This window comes from Halyomorpha halys, unplaced genomic scaffold (genome assembly GCF_000696795.3).
Source record: "Halyomorpha halys isolate HHAL.00 unplaced genomic scaffold, Hhal_1.1 Scaffold270.1, whole genome shotgun sequence".
NCBI classification, from domain to species: Eukaryota; Metazoa; Arthropoda; class Insecta; order Hemiptera; family Pentatomidae; genus Halyomorpha; species Halyomorpha halys.
In genome coordinates this window covers 1,146,723-1,167,700 of record NW_027105226.1, presented here as the reverse complement: position 1 = coordinate 1,167,700, position 20,978 = coordinate 1,146,723, and the positions used below count along the sequence as shown (strand labels likewise).

Here is a 20,978-nt window from a genome sequence, read left to right as displayed (position 1 = left end):
TGAATACGAGAGGAATTCGAAGGTTTAGTGGAGCCCCAAAGCTCAACTCCATATGTCCAGATTGGCCTTATTACAGTCAGGTAGATCAGTCTTTTTTAATGTGTTGGAAGTTTAGAACGTTTGTCTAGTAAGTGCTGTAATAGTAGAAATTGACGTGCAGTTTAAATAAATTTAAAACAATAAAGGTAGGTTACATACACAGCTTGTTGTGTACAAAATATACTCATTGATCTTGTTTTGTAGTTTTTTTAAACATATTTTTATAGTAATTTAATTATTTTTTTATAATTTAATTAGTTTTATAGTAATGCAAACGACATTCAAAAAGTTATTACAAGTGACAACGAATATTTCTTTGCCGACGATTCCCTTTTTATCACATAAAAATTATAATTTAGCTCTGGAAAAATCCAAAAATTACTATTATAATTTTTTTAAATAGGCTCATGACAAAGGTCTCATAGTTAACTAAGATAAAACGGTCATTGTGTTGATAAAATCGCCCCATATGCCTTCTGTGAACGACACTGAAATTAAATTGCACGACTGTGACTGTCCCACTAACATTAATAATATAAAAATATGTTGCTGTAAAACACTAAAAGTTGTACAAAAATATAAATATTCAGGTGTTACTATGGATAATGTTTTTTCTTGGTAACCACACGTAGTAAATGTTTTTAACAGAATAAGAATATGATCATAAAATATTTACTACCTCCAATTTGTACTTAATGCAATATAATACAATAACGTACTGCAATAATAAAACAGAAAATCTTAAAATCGTTGGTACTTTACCACCTAAACTATTCCATTTTTATAGAATTACTTTGAAATTTATAGATAATAATTTATTTAGAAAAGGAGTAATATATCTAAAAAATGTTAGAAACAAAATTAAATTTATCCAACCACCCAACAATAAATTTGGTAAACGAATATTAAACTAAATCGTACCATATCTTTACAATCGCTTACTAGAAGAATTCATGAATAAATCCACTACAAAAAAAAAAATACAAAAATAAATATTTAGCTGGATACTTTCTTATTTCTATGATATCCACTAATAAATTTTGATTCAACAAATGCCTGTATTTTTAACTCCACATAATTTATTTTTTGTTTTAGCAATTTATCATCTTCTTTTATTCTTATTATTATATTAATTCACTAATTGTAAATTTTCAGCTTTATTATTCACTTCAAAATCCATTCAGTTATTTTTAATAATTATCACTTTATTTTTATTTTTTTACTTTATTTTCATTTTAGTAGTTGTTAATTAAAATATTAGTGGTATCACTTGAGATTAATTCATATTGCACTTACCTAGCTTAAAAATTTTATATCCTCAACAAGGCTCTAATAGTCTAAACTGTAATATTTACATTTTACTAATGTATATTATTTTTATTTGTTATTTTGGCACCGACGGATAGATGTCATCTGGTCGGATCATATTGGATGTAATTTTTTAAATGAATAAAATAAAAATGTAATTAGTTTGTAGTAATTTAATTAGTTTTATATGTGAATCCATTAGTTTTATATATGGATGATGTTGTAGGGGTTATAATGATGGATTACCGAGAAAATTGAAAAGTAATCAAACCTCAGTTAACGTTTTCCTCCTAATAATCCAAAAATTTTATATGTACAAAGTTAAAGATAGGGAATACTTTAGAATTAAAAATGGTTAAACTGCTTATAAAGTAAGTTCTACCCTATAAGGCCTCCCTCTCCCATTGTTTTAATCTTAATAGTTCTGGAGCAGGCACTAAGCCAACAGAAAGTGTTTACCTCGCATTTTGTTGCCCTCAATTTAAAACCCTTTCTTTTAGCGACCTCTAATTTATTTGGTTCTCAAACATTAATAAAATTTATAACTTCTTTTACATAAGGACATTGCAGTAAAGCGATATTCACTAAATCATTTTTTTTTTCTTCATACATTTATTAATGTTTAAAAGAGATAGTTTACCAACAAATTTGTAAACTACGGAAAAGATATCTGTCACTAGATATCTTCTATATACTAAAACCCGTCTCTGATTTGTATTGCGGATAATGTATAGCTTCTACCCCGTGTACATTTCTAAGTTATATCTAGGGAAAATTTATCACCAAGTATTGCGAAAACTGTGGATTCCTCTTTAGAAGAACATCTATGAAGTTTTGGAAAGGAATAAAAGGTATCTTTCTCAATTGAAATTAGTCAGACAATATCATATACTACTTTTAAAAAACATAAAAAATTATTAAATTTAGTAATTAATTATTCTTTTACAAACATTATTTTGTGATGTAAAAAGAATTATCTACCAATTGTGCTTTTAACGTTTCGATTATAGGCATCTCTAAACTATTTAGGCCATCTTAAAAAATGTTCAACGAGGTCCTAAGGGTAATGCTTCTTACCGTTAATAATTTCATTATCAACATAAAAATTTCCATGGACAATCAAGTTTTTTCTTCATTTGAAATAATTTAATACAGCGGTTCCCAAATCTACTATGATTTGTGATCCACTAAGCCAGAAATTGGATCATCCAGGTCCACAAAGGCGTAATTCGAACACTTCTGACTAGGGACAAAGGAGATGGCGGTGTATAATTGATTAGTTCTGACCCCAATACAAGATTTGAGGTATGCTACACCAGAAGGCGTCGACAATCCGTGTTCATACCGGTTAGGTGATTAGGAGACATAATGAGCATTACGGGAACTAGCCGTAAATCCGTAATCCGTAGGGAACCAGCCTTTAACCATGAAGAGGATGACAATTACTACAGGAATAAGCTGTAGGTCCTTGAAGAAAGGAAACTTCACTCTGTAGTGAACTAGCCTACACAGTCGAAAAGGGATTGACAAGGCCTATAGGAACTAGCTCTTTGTCCATACGAAATGAAGAACCGATTTAAGAAGAAGAGATCCTGAGAAGACAAATGTGAAATAAAAGTCCAACATACATAAAAATATACTAATCCACTGTGTGTATCATATACACGATATATTTTACACACTGCATCCTAAGAAGGTAATTCCCTTGAGGGATATTCGCATTTGGATTTGGCTTAGTTTTTGCTTAGTCAACTCTCTAGGCTATTAAACGCCATTCAGAGATGCTATTTATAAGACGTTAGCTTTAATTCTATCGTAATCTTTATTGATTCCAATAATATATTTATCAGCATTACAACGCATGAAATTGTTATTCATTTGTACAATTAAAATAATTAAAGAAATAGTACAGATATTAATATAAAATGTTTATTTTGTTTTTGTATTCTTTGTTTTTCTATCCATGTATTTTTTTTTATTTTATAATTTTGTAAATATTTCTTCTCCCCCTCTATTATCATTTATTGTTTACCTAATTTTAATTTTTTTTACATTGTTTCCTATAAAGATATTTTCGTTATTATGTGACGTACTTAACTGCCATCCCCACTCCTCCCAATACTAACGGTTCACTCTGACTTTGACTTCCGTCAAAACAGGTATGAACTCTGTCTCATTAATTTTCATTTCATTTTATTCTTATCCCTTTTCATCTCTTAATTTGTACTTACTTTAATATTTCTTCTCTTTATCTGTAACTATTACCTTTTTCATTTATTGTTTATAACCTTTAATTTTTCTTATTACATTTTACGTTTCATTGTACACCTCTGTTATTTTCCACTCAATATTTTTTTTATTTTTGTAACTATGTCATGTGTTTGTATCTTTTTTAGCCCTGAAGAAGCCGTGCAACGTGGGGTGAAACGTTGGCTCTAATAAAATAGTACACCATTTTACTATTTGAGTTTTAATTGCCCGCACCTGGGCCAAATTCCATTTATTGTTTGTATGATGATCGTAGTGGTTTACGTGTCGACAGCTAGATAGCACCAGGTTGCTCGTAACGGCTATAGCGGTATCCAATAAATAATAGTTGGGTCGCTAGAATAGTTACGTTGTTGAAAATTGCTTTATGAGGCAGTTCAATGTAAATACCAGTTAAAACATCAGTTTAGGAACAATAAGGCAGTTTTTATAACAATTCCTCAAAAAATATGTGACCCACACCAAGGTTCTCACGATCCATCAATTGGTCGTCGACCACCTGTTGAGTACCACTGATTTAATGATTTAATTTTACAGTCTCCCTGCTTCCTTCAATCCAGTATCCAGTCTATCACTCCATCCCCCCTTCCTGCGAGGTGGCCGGGCAGGAAAGGTTCCAAAAACCCTATCAACATCACCTAATGACTCCATCTTCTGATGCAACCCTCTCCCCCTCCCCCACACTTCTTTTTCGACTTCTGACTGTTTTTCTTATTATTTTACCATTATTGCCTTTAATAATTAATGTTTTTATTTTCTCTATCTTCTATGCGAATCAACACGAGGAGGCCCCTCACCTCCGGATTTTAAAAATAGTACCATTAAGAATGGATATTTCACATGTAATAAATGAACATTACAGGTAATCTTAAAATATCAAAGATAGTAAAAGGTAATACCCAACACGATTTATTCCTTTTTTCACAGTAAAGCACTCACTAATTACCTGTTTCTTTTCTGTTTTAGAGGGATACCTCGGACTTTTGAAAAATACAATTTAAATTCAAAATTACGGTCTAAGCCGACCAGTCTCTCCGAATTAACAGAACTCTATATATAAAAACTTAGAAACAAAATTCCAAATTTTAGACTTTGTAAACTTCCATTTAATTAACTTTTCCAGATCAAAAAACAATCTCATTTTTATATAATTACAAATAGAATAGTAGTAAAAAATATCTGTTTGAGAAACCTTTTTCTTTTTCCACAGTACATTATTTAATTCTTTTCTTTTCTTATCTATGATTCCTATTGCAGGCTGAAGTAATAGGTTACAGACAAAATCGAAAAAAAAATAAAATAAAATTAAGATTAAGAGGAAGAAAAGTATGTCCTGAAACTATTTATTTATTATAAATAGATTCATGATTATTTAATAACCATTAATGACGATAGAATATTCTAAATATTATTTTTTGTAAGTGCGCCACCCATTGGCTAACAGGCCTCACAAATGTGACAAAAGTTTCGTATAGTTTTATGATGGGACCGAGCTCAAACTGACAACCTTTCGGTCGGTAGACGCGCGTTGCCACGCTGCAGCCGTCGCCCCCAAAAAGTAATTCGGGTGTGGTCAAATTAAAACTCAAATAGTCCTTAATTTATTATAAATAGATTCACGATATCATATAAATAGATTCTTATTTAATAACCATTAATGACGATAGAATATTCTAAATATTATTAATAATACCATAAATGACTTAATAAGCATAAATGATGATGGAATATTCTAAATATTATTAATAATACCATAAATGATTTAATAACTATTAATGATAGGCCCGCCTATAGCTCAGTGGTTAAGACACAGTCTTACCAATTTGATGTCTATTGGCGCTGCCGGTTCGAATCCGGCCTGGGACGTTGACTTTTTTCATTGAGTGGCGGTCCTACAAAATGAAGAACTATGACCCCCAACCATGGATAGGCAGTATAGGACTCCAATGGGAGTCTTGGCTGAAAAAAAAACCTATTAATGATGATGGAATATTCTAAATATTATAAATAATACCATAAATGATTTAATAACCTTTAATGATTTAATAACCTTTAATGATTTAATAACCATTAATGATGATAGAATATTCTAAATATTATTAGTTATACCATAAATGACTTAATAACCATTAATGATGATGGAATATCCTAAATATTATTAATAATACCATAAATGATTTAATAACCATTGGGTATGGTAATATGTTATATAATTAATAATTTTCCTAAAGTATATAATTTTAATTAATAAGAGTTACAAGTATAATATATGTTTCCCCAGTATGTTATATTAAACATTGGCAATTAATAGCCATTAATGATGATAAAATATACTAAATATTATAAATAATACAATAAATGCTTTAATGACCATAATTCGGATTGAAAATTTCTGGGAGAATGACTCGTATGTAATTTGTTATCGGTACAACTTTCAATATTTCAAAAGTAAATGTAGATTTTTGCAGTGTTGAAACGAATCGATGACCGTTATGAAACGAAAAAGAAAATTACATTTCATGGTAAATCTCAGGTTCTGAATTTGCCTCCTGGGAGAGACTAATTAGTACAACGAATTACCCCCGAAGAGAAATAACCAGAGATAACGGTGAGAGCTTCGGGCCTAATTTGTTGAATTTTATTTGACAAATATCCCGTTCCTCTCTGTGTTTTTCTTTTCCTGCCCATTCGTCCTTTAAATGAAGCAGAATAAACATGGTACTTAATTGATTCTGGAGTACTTCAATAATTTTTATTTTCAGATCGACTCCACGAACGATAAAACCATATCGTTTGCAGATATCCACCGGATGGTGAACACGGTATCCCGGAAGGTCCAGTCGGCAGGATTCGGTCAAGGGTCGGTGGTAGCACTCTGCTATGAGAACAGCTTGGAGTACGTTGGAGTACTGCTGGGTATTCTTAAAGCAGGTGCCATTGCAGCTCTGTACCCTACATCCCTCAGGTCACGTGAGTCAACTTTTACCTTCTAATAATCAATAAAAACGAAACAATTCTTAGATTTTAGTCAGGAGATGCTAAAACAAAGCCTTAAGCCTTTCTATAATAGTAGCACAGTACGGTACATTTAAAAAATTAAAATTAAATATGAAGAGAGACCTACCGACTGTCCTACAGTCTCCTTTAATAATGTTGATCTTACCCCTAGCAAACAGATCCGCTACCTTGGACTACATCTGGATAAACGACTAACCTGGAATCCTCACACAAGACTGAAAGGATAGGAAACTGCACGTCGATTTCGAATATAACAACACTTAGTAGACAAACGGTCTAAACTTCCAACTCATTACAAAAGACTGATCTACATGACTGTAATAAGCCCAATCTGGACATAAGGAGTTGAGCTTAGGGGCTCCACTAAACCTTCGAGTTCCACTCGTATCTAATCCTTACAATCCGAAATTCTTCGTAAAATCCTCAATGCTCCTTACTTTGACACAAATAAAATCATACATAAAGACGTTAATGTTCCCTATGTAACCGATCTAGCCCGAACCAGATATCACTCCTTCCATTATAAACTCTCTAACCGCCCAAATCCACTAGTTTCTAACCTTGCAACCTCTTTCATTCCCGACAATCATCCTAGGCGCCTAAAAAAGAAGATGGTCACGAGACCTGCTAGTGTAAAAACGTCATTAGAGTGCTACCAATAGGTAGTTCTCTACACGCCAGTTTCACTCCATTATAACTGAGAAAAAATTTACTGAATGTATGATAATGTACAGTTGTAAATTTCAATAAATGTATTTTTAAAAATATATGAAGATATACATACGTAGTAAGCTGATTTTCATATTTTGTTGTCTTCTTTTCGATTTTCAATATTATTTGTTATAATCTTTTTCTTGTCATGTTGCTATTCTTTATTCTAACATAGTTGTTATCTTATTTGTATTTGGTGGTTAAGAAGGCCTACAATTTATTAATAAACGATTTTATTTGATACTTTTAACTTTGACAAACAAGCTATTTTTAAACCCACGCGCTATCGTGCCTCAGATAACCTTAAACGCCAATATTTATCACATTTCTTCTATCATATGATTCAAGAGTATTCAATCCCTATAATCTAATTATGTTAAGTAGGCATTAGTTATTTGAGTCAGAAATGAGTATTATGTCACTAAGATCGAACTCCAGATTGTAACAAGCCAAAAAAAGGCATAAGACCTTACGGTTCAATTCAGACACCAGTAGACATAACTGCTTCCAATCACCCTATTTAAAACCCAAACCAGGTTAGCAAAATCCTCTCTACGTTTCGGTCTACTCCTCAGATGTTAATCTCTTGGTTCAGCATTAATGAACTTCTTAGGGATTCGTTCTTTATCAAGCCATTTTAAGGCAATTTACCAGAATGGAGTCACTTCAATTATATTTATTGAGTGAAGGCGTCTTGCCGCTTCCTAAATTCTTCGATTAACTCATAATTTTTCGTAACAAATATTGTACGCAAAGTTTCATTTTTAAGAACTACAAGACCTCGTTCTTCCTACTTTTTACTTGCGCTTACCTTTACACGAAATATATTTGATATTGTGCTAAATTTTAATTTGAGTTTTCGACGATAATACAAGTTTTGAGGTCCCGTGAGTCCAAATAACAAAGTTTCTCAAAATGATATGTGTCTAGCTCAGATATGAAAAGTCGTAAGAAACTAAAATTATATATTTATAATCTAGAAACTTTCTTGAGACTGGTTAATATTCCTTAAATAAATCAAAAAATGTTATCCATTTTAGTCTCAAAATATTTTTATTTCTTTATAAGTCCAACGTTTCGGCCAATTCAGACATCCTCAAGGACAAGCTTTATACAATTTTAGAACCAAATCATTTAAAAAATAACTTCATGCTGGCTATTCTACTCAGGTCATTTATATCAGTCAACAAATCACTTACCCTATTTAGTCAAATGTTCAGATTAAATTAAAATTTAAAAATATTTATCACAGTCAACCTTTGTTAAAACTATTAATAAATAGTGATAGATTTAGATTAAGATTGTCCTGGATGAAAGCCGAATTGGCCGAAACGTCGGACTTATAAAGAACTAAAAATATTTTGAGACTAAAATGGATAAATTTTTTTTATTTATTTAAATAAAATTATATATTTAAGGCAGGTAAATGCCTGGGATGTAACAACAACTTTTTCTTTAAAAAATAATAAATTTTTGTTTCATATATATATATATTTAAATATCGGGAACTATACACCTAGCAGCCTAATTGACTTACTTCATCTATTTCGAATTCTTTTTTATTACTATTTTTAGTTCAATATTTCAGTATCTTGTAAAACATTTTAAAATCCCCAAAATACTTTCATTATTTAAAATAACCTATTGTTATTTTGTGGGAGCGGGATGGCACAGAGTTCAGGCGCTATGCTACTAAATCGAAGGATCCGGATTAGAAACCGGCTGTGGCAGACAATTATTTATTCGGTTATACTTGCCGTGAGTACTTCTTTACAAAGTACTGAACCCCTGACCCTTCATGAGTTGTAGCATTATCATTATTATTACATTGTAACTAAGTAATTTTCTTTTTTTACTTCGTTAATTACAAAATATTCTGTAAAATTACTTACTGTAATTTACTAGGTTATTCATTTTTTTTTTCTTAATTTTTACCTAAAGATTTTTTATAGTTTGTATTTTTAGAGTTTTATTCAAATCTATTATAAATTGTATTATTTTAGTATATTTGACATTAACCAAGTTTTATTTCTATTTTCAGTTATATATATAATTTTTTTTTTTGTTAACAAAAATGTTTCTATTTCTTTTTTTTGTGATGGGAGGGTTATTTTTCTAATATTATATTCTAATTTTGTTTGGCATTTTAACTTACTAATTAGCCCCCCACCGTTTAAGTTTAGAGCTAAATAAATAAATACAAAGATTAAACATCTATTTTCTTTTTTTTCTAAAATTCTTACTGGACTGTCAACTAATCATATTGAATATATCTCGGCATCTATTCCATCCTTCTTTCGGTTCGTGTGTTTTATTTTTCTCTTCATTTATATTAATTTAATTTTCTACCTTTCTAATGGTATAGTCTAGAGCTAAAAAACAACTAAACTGGGAAAAGGAAACCATATTGTTTAAGTTGTAAAGAAATCAGGACCTCTACACTTAAAATTACATGCATAATATACATTTATAACCATAGTCATTTACAGATTAAAAAGATAATTTACATTTTTGCACGAAACCGAACATACTACGCTGTCATTCTAGCCTTCCATATATGATCTCAACATGCACATCCATAATATATTTACTAACAGATTTTCTGAGCCATGGTAAATCAAAATATTTTATAGCTTCTGGTAGCTAATAAAATTTAAGGTAGCATTCCAAAAGTGACAATTCTTCATAAAATGTTGCATCACATATTTATTCATGTTGCTTCAGGGATCACATATATAAACCTCTCATCTCCCTTTCTGTACAAGACAATAACTTAGAGAGATCTTTTCTTTTTCAGGGTAGGTCGGTATTGCCGAAATAAACCTCATAAAATTTTGAAACAGAGACAATTTATCACGGTATATATCATTCAAGAGCAATTCATATTTTTTCTCCCACCCCTAGTAAATATAGAGTCACTTTAAAGATTAAAAGCTATCGGCTAAAGATTATCCCTTCAAGAGCCATTAATCCTTAGAGGGAAATTCACCCCATCCCTTCAGCCCTGTATCAGCGCAATACAATAATTCATAACTCTTGTAAAGTCCATCGTCAATATCGAAAATTAAAAATAAATCGGATTTGTTGTAATACTTCGTGTCTGCCCTACGATACTAAGAAAAATATCTATTTAAGTAATAAAAAAAAATTCATATTACACAGATAGTGAATTTTAGTAGAATTAGTACAGTATCTATTTAATTTTTATGTCAAAATTGGCCGTTTCGGAGTTTCATTTCCACATCTTCAGTATCAACAGAACTCCCTGAAAACTACAAACATTTTTTATCAAAACTTTTCATACAGAGAAGTGGTGAAATTAAAAATACTACAAGTTCTGATAATTTCCTAAGAGTTTGAGAACTTTTTTTTCTGAAATTTTTTCCAGAGTCTTACAGATTTTTCGGATTTTTTTTCGGAACCATTCAGCAAACGTTTTGCCGAAAGATTTTGTTCGATAACCAACAGTTCAATTCACAGATTTCTGGTTGCTCCCAAGAGTTCTAAAAATTATTCCTACTAAAGAAAACCCTGAAGATTGTTATCTTACAGGAAAAGGGCTCTAGGTCCAAAAAGTGGCAGATTTTTACAGCAGTTGTTTAAACAAAATTTTGTTTAGTCGATAATCAACCATTTTGTCGATAACCAACAGTTCTGTTACCCCTTTCCTCCATAATAGTACAAGAGCCCAAGAGGAGAAAAAGGCAGTTATCTCACCCCAATTTTTGATTACTTTAATGAAAACTATGTATAATTAATAGCCAAAATTGATGAGTCTGCCAAGCTGTTTCAAAGCGATAAAAAAAACTAATTTTTCATTCGGAGCTCTATATCGCAAAAAGTAGGAACAACACAAGAAAACCTAAGAGAACGTCATTTAAAGAAGAGGAAATTTTATAAAATATGAGTCCTAATAGAGTTATTTACGTTAAATAGTTTTCGAGATATAGCTTTTTAAAAAGCAACATTTCATAAAAATGTTGTATGGGACGTACTGAAAGATCAGTAGTTAGTGGATTTATTTTGAAAAATTTATATCTTAAAAACCATTCTGATTAAAGCTAGTTTAATCAGCTATAAAGTAGTTTATGATGTTTATCTTCGTAGGAGTAATAGTTTACATGAAATTTGCTAAAATAAATTGATTTATAGTTGTTCGGACAAATTTTCATTTGCCAAATTTATATTCATATGTGAATATCATAAAAACTACTACCCCTACGAAGATAAGTGTCATAAACTACTTTATAGTAAGTTAAACTTCTTTTATGTTGAGTGTTGGCAGACATATGTGCGTCTTATGGATCTAGAGATATATTTTTTTCACAAATCCGACATTTTATACGAACAACTAGAAATTAAAATTTAGTGAGTTTATTTTGTCAAATATCATAAAAACTACTACTCCAACAAAGATAAACATAATTAACTATTTTGTAGTAAATTTAACTAGCTTTAATTTGAGCGCTGGCAGACATCTGTACGTCTAATGGTTTCTGAAATGAAGTGTTTCATAAATCAAACTTATTGTCCGAACAACTATAAATCAATTTATATTAGCAAATATCATAAAAACTACTATTCCTTCGAAGGTAAAGGTCATAAACTTCTTTATAGTCCATTAAACTAGCTTTAATTTGAGTGCTAATAGACATCTGTACGTCACATAGTTCCTGAGATATAAAGTTGCTTAGTTTCTCAAAATAAATTTACTAACTACTAATCTTTCAGTAGATTTTTAAGAAACTTTGCTTTCTAAAAAGCTATATCTCGAGAACTATTAGATGTGAATAGCTCTTTTAGGGCTAATATTTCAGGAAATTTACTCTTTTTTAAATAATGTTCTCTTAGATTTTCTAGTGTTGGTAGTTTTTATGATATAGAGCTCCGAATGAAAAATTAAGGTTTTGAAACAGCCGCCATTTTTTATTCCCCCTACCTATACTTGGCAGACTCATCAATTTTGACTAGTAATTATACATAGTTTTCATTAGAGTAATCAAAAATTGGGGCGAAATAACTGCCTTTTTTTTCTTCCGGGCTCTCGTACTATAAGGGGATGTGTTCCCTCCATTACAAGTCAGAAAGTCGCCTTAACATGTCTACAGACTACCTGAAAAAATTAAATCATCGCCATACTCAATACATGACAACCAACAATATATTAATAAATGAATAGTTCGGATTCCGACGTGACCACTCCATCACCAATCACTGTAGATAATATACCCAAAAATTTTAATCACAAAAACATACTAGCATGATCCTTATAAACTTTGCGAAACTATTTTGAAAATGCCAACCCAAAAATTTTTATACAATAGATCCTTCTTCGTTTCAGCACATAATTTTTATTCCCCATACCTATACTTGGCAGACACATCAATTTAAACTAGTAATTATATATAGTTTTCATTAAAGTAATAAAAAATTAGGGTGAAATAACTGCCTTTTTTTTGTATGAATTTCCAAAAGAATTAATAAATAATAAAAATTGCTTTTTAAAACTTAGGAACAATAACCTTCTCCTTCCTCTAATAAAAAAAATAAGTATTTTTTTTGTAACAGAGTTATCATTTTATCAGTTATCATTGTTTTGAAACAGTTGCCATTTTGTATTCCGCCTACCTATACTTGGCAAACTCATCAATTTTGACCAGTAATTATATATAGTTTTCATTAAAATAATAAAATATTAGTGTTAAATGACTGCATTTTGTCTCCTCCTGCATACAAAATGGTTTCTTTCTGAGAATTCCATTTAGAATTATTTCGTTTTAGGCTCCCAGCTTTTATGAAGATGTAATTTAAAAAAAAAAAAAAAAAAACTATTTTATTTTTAATTTTTCAATCATCTTAAGGAAGTTAGATGAAATAAATAAATTAAGTAAAACATTTATTTTCAATCTAATACCACAGTACGTCTTACTAAAGTAGTTAAGGATATAAATAAAATAATACAAAACTATATTGATTAAGAGAATAAGCCGTTTCAAGGAAAATTCATAAAACTGCCATTTAGCGAATTATTGACCAAGATATAAGTGGCGGTTTGAAAGAGCACTATCGGTAATGATATAGTACTTATGAGATAATCATATATCTGTTATATCCCAGCAAACAGAAGATTGTTTTCAAGATCTTATCCAACTAAGGCTATTATTGCACTTTTAGTTAGACGTTTTCACAGTAATTATTGCTGTTCGATTGTTTTTATAAAACTGGTAAACAGGAAACTATATAATAATATAAGAAATGAAGAGATTGATAAAATAAACCAACTTTAATTATTTCCTATGGTTAAAGTTGGTATTGCGATACTCGATGTACGATATTGATTCAAGTTTATTAAGGAATTAAATCGAAAGAAATTAAAATGAACAAAATACTATGTAAATATAGATCATGCTTAAGCCGAATTCGGCCAATGAAAAAAAAAAAAAGTTTCGTGTAGATTGGTGGAATCGTGGTGATGTTACTAATATAACCTCTCCCACCTACTTTGTCATTCCTGGTTTCATGCAAGGATCCTTTTTAAGTCCAATAGTATTCAATTTATTCATAAATGATTTTCTAAAATTCAAATATTTTAATATAACATATTTGCCGATGACACAGTTTTATACTGCTCATCTTAAAAAATTGACACATCTGACAAAAAAAGTTTTTATTTTATCTAGAATTGTATATATTCCCTTGCTTAGACTTCATTTACTTTCTCTACTAAGGTCTTTGAGGTCACACATTCCTAAAGTTACTATTGTTATTACAAATTAACTTCAGTCTATGGTCCAATCTATGGAATAACTCAAACATAAAATAAAATGAGTCCTTTTTGTTAGGTGTGCCATTATTTAAGAAAATTGTTCATCGAGATGAAATGTAAAATAATATAAATAACTACATTAGTTGTTTAACATTCGAAGCAGCTGAGAGTAAATTAAAATAATTACACAAGAATTTAATTTAATTTGTGGAAAGGAAGAACCTTAAAATAGCTTTAAAAAGTTCTAAACAAAATTTAAAAACCTCTTTTTCTTATAAACTGAGAGTTTAATCAAAATTAAGTTGATCCATTAAAAGGTCACTTATTAGTAATAACACAGTAATTACTCTGAGTTTATTTTTTAATTTATTCTTAAATGGTTGTAATCCACTGGGTCATTTGATGAAAATAACCAAAATGTCTACTAATGAATCAAGAATTACAATAATCTTATTAATAAATATTATACAATGAATAAACCAACTAATTCTCTTCTTAAGACATCTGATATATTTTAATGAAATTTCTGAATTGAGCTTTTCTTTGAACTTCCAGTTAAAATTTAATGGTCACCAGTAAATATTTTTCCCTGAAGAAATTATCAGAAAGAATAATAGTAATAATGTTTTTGTAATATTAATAGCAATTTTTTTCTCATGAAGTAGAGAAGCTTTAATTTAAAATCGGTATTTTTATTATATTCTGAAAATTGCAAAAATCTTTCTGTGTTTACTTATACACATTCATAAGAAATTAAAACAATAGAACAAATATACTTTAAAGAAAAACACCAGCTTTAAAGTGAACATACCAATAAAGATAACCTTTTAAGAGCATACAAATTTTAAAAAAATATTATTTAGTCTAAAAAATTTAGGTGAACTCTTTACCATATTTATTTAATTAATAAATATTTTTAATATCATTTAAATGACAAGTATAGCCTTGAAATGAATAATATAAATCATAAATCAAACATATTAATGTTAATGCACCAACTGTACAGAGCGATATACTTATGTAAATATCACATTAAACTACGAGGCTTTAGAAAAAAAAAATATTATAGCCAAGTAATGAGTAAATATCCAAAATAGGTTTATTTACTCACCAAAACAGGCCTACAGCTGTAACTTTTGGCAGAAAGAATCATTATGGCTGTCTCAGCACTTGAAGCAAAGCTGCTATTGAAACCGTAAATTCAGGATCCACCTTGAATCCTGAAACCACCCAAAACAATGCTACATCTTTCAAATTCCATTTCAAGAAAAGAATGCCACATCTGCTGATTACAAAGAACAGTTTTCACATCTTCTTGAAAACATTCCAGAACAATTTCTGATATATATTGATGGTTCCAAGTCAGAAAGCTCAACCACCTTGTCTTTCCCTACCCACAAATCAACTCATAAATTTAAATTACATAAATTATGCTCAACGTATACAACCAAACTCTACCCACTAGCATCAGCTCCCCATTTTTCCTGTTAAAAGAAATTCACATATATGTCCTGAGGTAGCCCAAATAAATATACTATGTGAATATTTCTCGACGTCAATGTATCAACTGTGAGGCCATGTTGAGAAAAGGCTGAGCAAGTTCTCTTCCAGTACCTTCAGGACTCTACCAGGATGTCATTGCCTGATTATCAAGTATTTTAGGTCTTGTTATTACTTCGATATCTTACCACCTTAATTTTCCACAGGGCTTGGAATATCACTCCTATCAACCTCCTTAAACCTATAATAATCAAACAGGCAGAATTAAGGCCTTCTGAGAACATTTAAAATCATCTTGGATACAAAAGAAAAAATAGGGAAAAAATTACTTAGATAGAAAATTAATTAAATTACTAGAAAAATAAATATAGCTGCATTGATAATAATAAATCTGAATGAAACCTAATTTAATTTAAAAAGTGCTATCAACTTAGAAATTCATACATTTTTATATTTTAGGGGAATTAGAACACGCAATATCAATCACAAAACCATCTGTACTGTATGCACCTCAACTAAATTCAGAACAGCTAGGCATTATAAAAACCTTCTCCAATATCAAAATTTTCAAATGGTCCTTAGAGGAAATGTTGGAAGATAAGGACTATGGTAAAGTTCAAATTCAACATTCCATGAATGAGTCACAACCTGCAGTTCTTCTGTCATCATCCGGTTCGACTGGCTTACCAAAAGCAGTTATTATCAGTCATTCTAATTTAATTTGGTCACTGAGGAAAACAAGGTGAATTTAAATAATATAAATAATTATTTATACTTAATTTTTACTTTTAACTTAATTTATTTTTTTAAAATTAAGTTCCTTTGTAATGACATAAATGGTATCTGATTAAATAATTTTTATTTATATTCTTCTTCTTTAAACCAAATTACAACCTTTGTGTTTAATGTTTTCATTCTAGTGCATTATTGATGAAAGCTGATGAACCAGCACTCGGCTTAATGCCATTTTCTCATGCTTACGGATTAGGACTCATGCTGATGGCACTCTGTGAAGGTTCACCCCTTGTTGTTATGTCTAAATTTACTCCAGAGAAATTTTCTGAAGTTCTTGTTACTCATAAGGTAAATTAAAAACAAAACAACTTGAAAAAAGAAATGCAATGTGTAAAGAGAATGGAATTGTAAATTGTTGTGAATTGTAAAGTTGTGATTTTATTATGAATCAGATGTACTCCAATGATAGTACTGTAGACTAGGGTTATTTTCTCAACTGCCCTTTCCCCCTACAGACTGCCCTACAATTAGTAGGATTTCCATAAAGCTTGTATACCCATAAAGTAACCCCAATTCACGGTACAATCTCTACAATAAAATAAAATCTTTCAGTCAGATATGTCACTATCAAAGCTAAACAGAAATATTTTAAATTGATTTTCAGTACATAATCATACAAAAAAAATGTAATAGGTGGAAAAATGAACTAGATGGGAATTTAATTTTTAGTGAGTCAAATAACTCTTATTAATAAACAACTTTTATCAATTAGAACAATCATTTTTAAATATTTTACACTTATATTTCTTAAAAGATATATAATAAATGCCAATAATGCTTCTCTTAAAAAAATAAATCAATAATAAATATTTTATTCTCTAGAAGTGGAAGTATACAGTTTATGTATCATGAAAAAAAATATTAGATTTTTGTAGTATATTTACTCTTTCATATCATATTTATTTGTTATCACACTGAATATCTGGCTTTGAAATAAAATTATATTTAAAAAATGTTGCTAAACATCCTATTTATCAAACTTCCATAAATCAAAAATCTAGATATCAAATTATTTTCCAGAGCCTTTAATTTCCATCAAAAAAATTTATTGAATTGTATCGAATAAATTTTTGTACTTGAAAGTATATATATAACATCAATAAATGATCAATGGACTAAGATAGGCAGGCGTGAAGATGGCTTATTCAGGTGGCCAAAGATCTATAAGGTCTGCAGACAACAAACTAAAACTGAAGGCATAAAGAAACATGAAAACAACTTGATTAATAAAACTAAATTGAGAATTATAATTGGAAGATTAATAGTTGATTTTATATAATAGATTGTAGAAAGTCTGAGTAGTTTTCATTAAAGGGACTATCAAAATAGAAAAAAAGGAATTTATTGCTAACCAATGTTTTGTCCCACTTGGCACAGCTTTGCCAGCGCTAAATGAGAACAAGATAAAAACACTGTAAAATATGATAAAACAATTTGATGTCTACTGGTGGTGCCGGTTTGAATCATAAAAGTTTGAATTCATTGAGAAGAACTTTGACCCCAACCATGGTTAGGCAGTATAGGACTGCAGTGGGAGTCTTCACCAAAAAAAGTCCAATGATTTTATAACCAAACAATTCAAACGTATAATATTATAACAAGGTAAATGTGTAAAGTAAACTTATAAGATATTATATATAGTAAAACACTTATGCTTTCTTACTGTGTTTCTTTATATATATATATAATCTACAGAGTCCACGATGAGAACTGTTCCATTCATATAAAGAAAAACATGGATCACCATGGGAAGCAGAGTTCTTTACCCTAAGAACATTCTATCAGTTCGCTTTTTACAAGTTGTTATTATTTCATCCAAGAATATAAGAACAAGGGATTTTGACCTTGTTAAAATATCTAGACTCCAGTCCATTTAGCCTGACAATTCCTTACAGGTCTTGGTATATAGAATTAATGGTTTCCACGAGGTTTTCTGGAACATTCTTAACTCTTAGTGGCTCCTTAATTTTGTTCCTTGGGACCTCGAATGCTGAACCATCATATAGTGGTTTAATGGTGAATACAATCAAGAATGAATACAATTTATGAATATTTGAAAAATTATTTATAAGCTTTGAGGAGGGGATCCAATTAATCAATTTGAAAACAAGTTATTGATCATGATAATGAAAGAGTGAGTTAGGCCATCTCAAGACTTAAAAATGATGATGCTATCAAAATGACATAATTCTCAAAACTCCAAACTTCTATGGAATTAATGAGCTTGTTGAATATTTGAAAAAGATTATATTTTTAAAAGTTAATTTTTTTAAATGGTTGTTAAAGACTGTGATGGCTTTCATATATGTTTTATTAATGTTAGAAAAAAAAATTATCTCTTTTAATATAACCAGGTTCAATAAAACTATTCTATAGAACCTTTATTATTTAACCATGGGCTTTTAACAATTTTATTATTTATTTATTTTTAAGGAAAAAATTCTCTTATTACATCTATATTTTGAACAATGTTCTGAAGAAGCTGTCCTTTATCTAGTCCATCTCATTGGAAAAATCCCATTAAGTGGGAGAAATGTAAGACATTAAATTAATTGATGGACTGAATAATGAATAGTTTGCCTGAAACATCTTCCAAAACAGAGAATAAATAAAATAAAGTGAGAAGAAATAAGAGTTTTTACCTAGGAAATAAATAAATAATATTTTAGAAAATTAATTAGCATTTGCTTTTAAAGTTATATTTGGCACTAAAAACTATCGTGATTGCTGATTGATTAATCATGGTTATTTAATTAATAATGATCGATGTATCATGATTGTTGAAGTGAACTACATCATTATTGTATTATGTTATGTACTACTAATAATTTTGTTTACAGATAAAGCTTCTTCATGTTGTAGCCTCATTTCTACCCAAAATGATTAATGGATCAATAAACTCAGATAGTCTAAGTTCTATTTCTGCAGTATACACTGGGGCTGCTCCAATTCTACCCAAGGTGCAGGCAGCAGTTCTAGAGAGGTTGGAGCCTGGTGCCAAGATGTATCATAGCTACGGGATGACAGAAACTACTCATATAGTATGTTTTGGAGAAGTACGTTCCGACAAGCCTGGATCCCCCGGTCCTCTTCTGTCATGCATGAATGCTAAGGTAGAGTAATTTTGTCAATGAGAAATATTAAAAAAGTAAATTAGGTTATTAATTTCAATATTATCCCAAAAGAAAACTACAATTGAAATGTAAAACTTATAATGAAAATATTTGCTGTGTTGATTAAGTAGGATATTCCTTTTAAAACATGGATTAATTATTAACAATTATAATGGAACTAGTACCAACCTGCATTATATCAATTATAAATACTTAAATTTATTAAAATTAATTACTTAATTGTAATCCATCAAAACTATCAGTAGTTATTTATGAGTACCTATTATTTTAATAGGTAATTGGAGAAAATGGAGAAGACTTAGAGCCTGGAAAGAGAGGAGAATTATGTCTCAAGGGTCCTTTGATAATGTCCGGTTATTATGGCAATACAGAAGCTACGGAAGAAACCTTTACCAATGATAAATGGTTGAAAACTGGAGACTTAGCCTGGATAGATAGTGATGGCTATGTGTACCTTGTGGATAGAATCAAGGATATCATAAAGTTCCTAGGATATCAGGTAAATTATAAAAATATATATAAAGCAGTTACATACGATAAACTATAAGGTGAACATATTATTATAAATAAACTATTGGAATCAATAAGCATAGCTGATTATAAAAGTTTTATAAATTTCAATGTTGCTGGAACAATATAAAACAAAATGAGGTGAGATAGGGCCAAATTTGAGAGAGCTTTTTTCATCTCAATTCTTTATTTACCAACTAATTCAGATGGAATTAGTGTTATCAGCTTTATATTTTAAATTATAAAAAAAATTTAGGGGTTGGGTATAGCAGGAATAGTGAAGAGAGAATGTGTTATTATTTTTTCCCTCTGTTTTAGTTGCCTTATTCAACTTATTCAGCTTTTCCCACGGTGGACGCTGGCCTCAACTACCATGAAGAGAGAGCTCTGCTGATTGCTGATGCCAAGCTCATTTACAAAGGAGGAGACAGCAGTTAGCCAAGTCTTATAGGCTCATATGCCTCCTCCCAGTAATAAAAAAAGTTTTGGAAACTATGGTGTTCACTAGCTTGCAACCAGTCTTCTCAAGAACTAGTCATCCGTCAGTAAGGATCCACTAAAGGCAGAGGTACTGCAGATGCATTGCTGAGAGGATGCCATGACGTTGAAGAGAGTATGTTAGGGTGGAGAAGTATGTTATGCTTCTTCTGCTTGATATATCGTCCGCCTTTGATAGCATGTGGTGGCCGGGCGTACTTCAGCATTGCAAAAATATGAGACCCCAAGCAACTTGTATAACCTTGAACCTTGAGGACAGAATGATAAAGATACGAGGCAACTTCTATGAAATAGAAAATATCATGGAAAGAGGTTGCTCTCAGGGATCTGTCCTTGGTCCTGCTTTGTGGAAATTGATCTTTGACGAGTTGTTGGGGGTGCTTGAAGAGGAGCGATTACCTGTCACAGCTTATGTAGATGAGCAGGGCCCT

The 20,978-nt window shown here is 30.3% G+C and overlaps 1 protein-coding gene across 1 annotated transcript in view; it reads left to right on the top strand.

Moving 5' to 3' along the window:
• Positions 1–20,978, top strand: part of LOC106680623 (probable 4-coumarate--CoA ligase 1) — a 30,201-nt gene that overhangs the window by 7,190 nt on the left and 2,033 nt on the right. Inside the window, exons 2-6 of the mRNA XM_014420473.3 lie at positions 6,378–6,585; positions 16,070–16,352; positions 16,531–16,693; positions 19,246–19,518; positions 19,814–20,038. Coding sequence (XP_014275959.1) covers positions 6,378–6,585; positions 16,070–16,352; positions 16,531–16,693; positions 19,246–19,518; positions 19,814–20,038 — 1,152 coding nt within the window. The remainder of the gene's footprint in view (positions 1–6,377; positions 6,586–16,069; positions 16,353–16,530; positions 16,694–19,245; positions 19,519–19,813; positions 20,039–20,978) is intronic.